Source organism: Pteropus alecto, unplaced genomic scaffold (assembly GCF_000325575.1).
Source record: "Pteropus alecto unplaced genomic scaffold, ASM32557v1 scaffold65, whole genome shotgun sequence".
Taxonomy (NCBI): Eukaryota; Metazoa; Chordata; class Mammalia; order Chiroptera; family Pteropodidae; genus Pteropus; species Pteropus alecto.
In genome coordinates, this window is record NW_006439191.1 from 9,376,990 (window position 1) to 9,378,599 (window position 1,610).

At 34.6% G+C, this 1,610-nt stretch overlaps 1 protein-coding gene across 1 annotated transcript in view; it reads right to left on the reverse strand.

Annotated features, from left to right (window-relative positions):
- Positions 1–1,610, reverse strand: part of LOC102888097 (potassium channel subfamily T member 2-like) — a 145,909-nt gene that overhangs the window by 42,161 nt on the left and 102,138 nt on the right. Inside the window, 1 exon segment of the mRNA XM_025049843.1 lies at positions 744–916. Coding sequence (XP_024905611.1) covers positions 744–916 — 173 coding nt within the window.

The window sequence follows — 1,610 nt, forward strand, 5'->3', positions numbered from 1 at the left end:
AGACAAGGCAACAGATTCTGGCCTCATCTAGTTTATCTTGCAATGTGCATCACTTTAGAATGTAAGAGGAGAGTTGGAGGATTCTAAAATCTGATATTGATCTAAGGACCATCTGCTCCTAATTTCGAGTCCCAGGGAGCAATATTCTAATTTTAGGATCCAATGGATTTGACCATAGCATTCATTGACCTATATTTATATTTGCATAAGGATTGCGAAATGCTTGATCTAATTTCACAAGTGTATCGAGCTAACATTTTTAAAATTAATGAACACAGTAAAGCATTAGTTATTCCTGTTGTAAAATATATGTTTTAACAGTGGAAGAATCATGACTTATGATGAGGCATCATGGTACAACAGCGAAAAATGGAACATTAATATGCTTCTCTGATAATGGTTCTTTAGAAAGACAACAGAAGTATCCAGTTTTGGCAGATATTTTTCAGGCTATTGGTTAATTTCAGGAAAATAACTGTAATTATTTTAGCGGCATGTTTCCCACTGGTATTGATGACCACTTATGACAAGGTTTTTTAAAGAAGCTCAGGCTTTTCCAGTGATGTTTTAAGTAGCATTTGTGAAATATAACCATAGTCAATAATTGTTCTGTAACATAGCACAGAATAGACCTCCCAATGAATCACGTGCCATAATGTATCTGATTTAAAATATTTTAAGCAAATGAAAATAATTTCTGACATATTAAAAACTCTTGTTGGTTTATTTTGAAATATACTTACGGGTTATCCAAGAGTAGTACTATGGGGTTAAGTTCTTTCTTTGGTCTATAATATGCCCTGAGAGGAACAATAAAATTATACAATCCATTTCCAGCTGTTTCAGCTGCAACTATAATTAGTTTATTTTTGAATCCATAGGCTTTTGCGTCCTCATAGTAGTTATGCTGGCAACTCTAGGGAAGAAAAATTATATGAAGAAATGCCATTTTTGTACTCCACTAAAATTCGATGAAAAAAATGTAGGCTCTATGGATGGATCAAAGTAACCTGGTTTGGTACTTTTCTTATTTTCTAACAAATTTGAAAACAGTCACATTTTTCTATGCCCCGTTCTCCACTCCAGTCTGCTTTACGAAATGAAAGTGGGTATGACGGAGATCACCTGCAGGCTTGCAGCTTGGTGTGGGTGAAGAAAAGTCAGCAATGTGTGCACACCTGTTCCATAGTAAATCTAACGTTTCTAGATGATGCCTCGGTGTCTACATTTAAAAATGGTCACGATGTAAATGTCTGTCAAAACATCACATTATATACCTTAAATAGATACGATTTTTACTCGTCAGCCACACCTCAAAAATCGATCTACCTCCGACTTTGCTCTACAGAAATATAATAATATTATAATTAAATAACCTTGGGAAATTCCCAGTAATGAGTACCTAAAGAGATGGATACAGAAAAGAATTTTTTGTTGTTTTTTTATAAAAGCCTAATTGTCTAAATATATACCTGAGCTAGCAAGATAGTGATAAACATATTCATAAGTAAAATACTAACACTAAGAAAAAGAGCAATAACAACAGATTGCCAAACTTGTCCTGAAGACATTTTGCTATTTCCTGGGGGGAGGCAGGGTGGGGGGTGGAG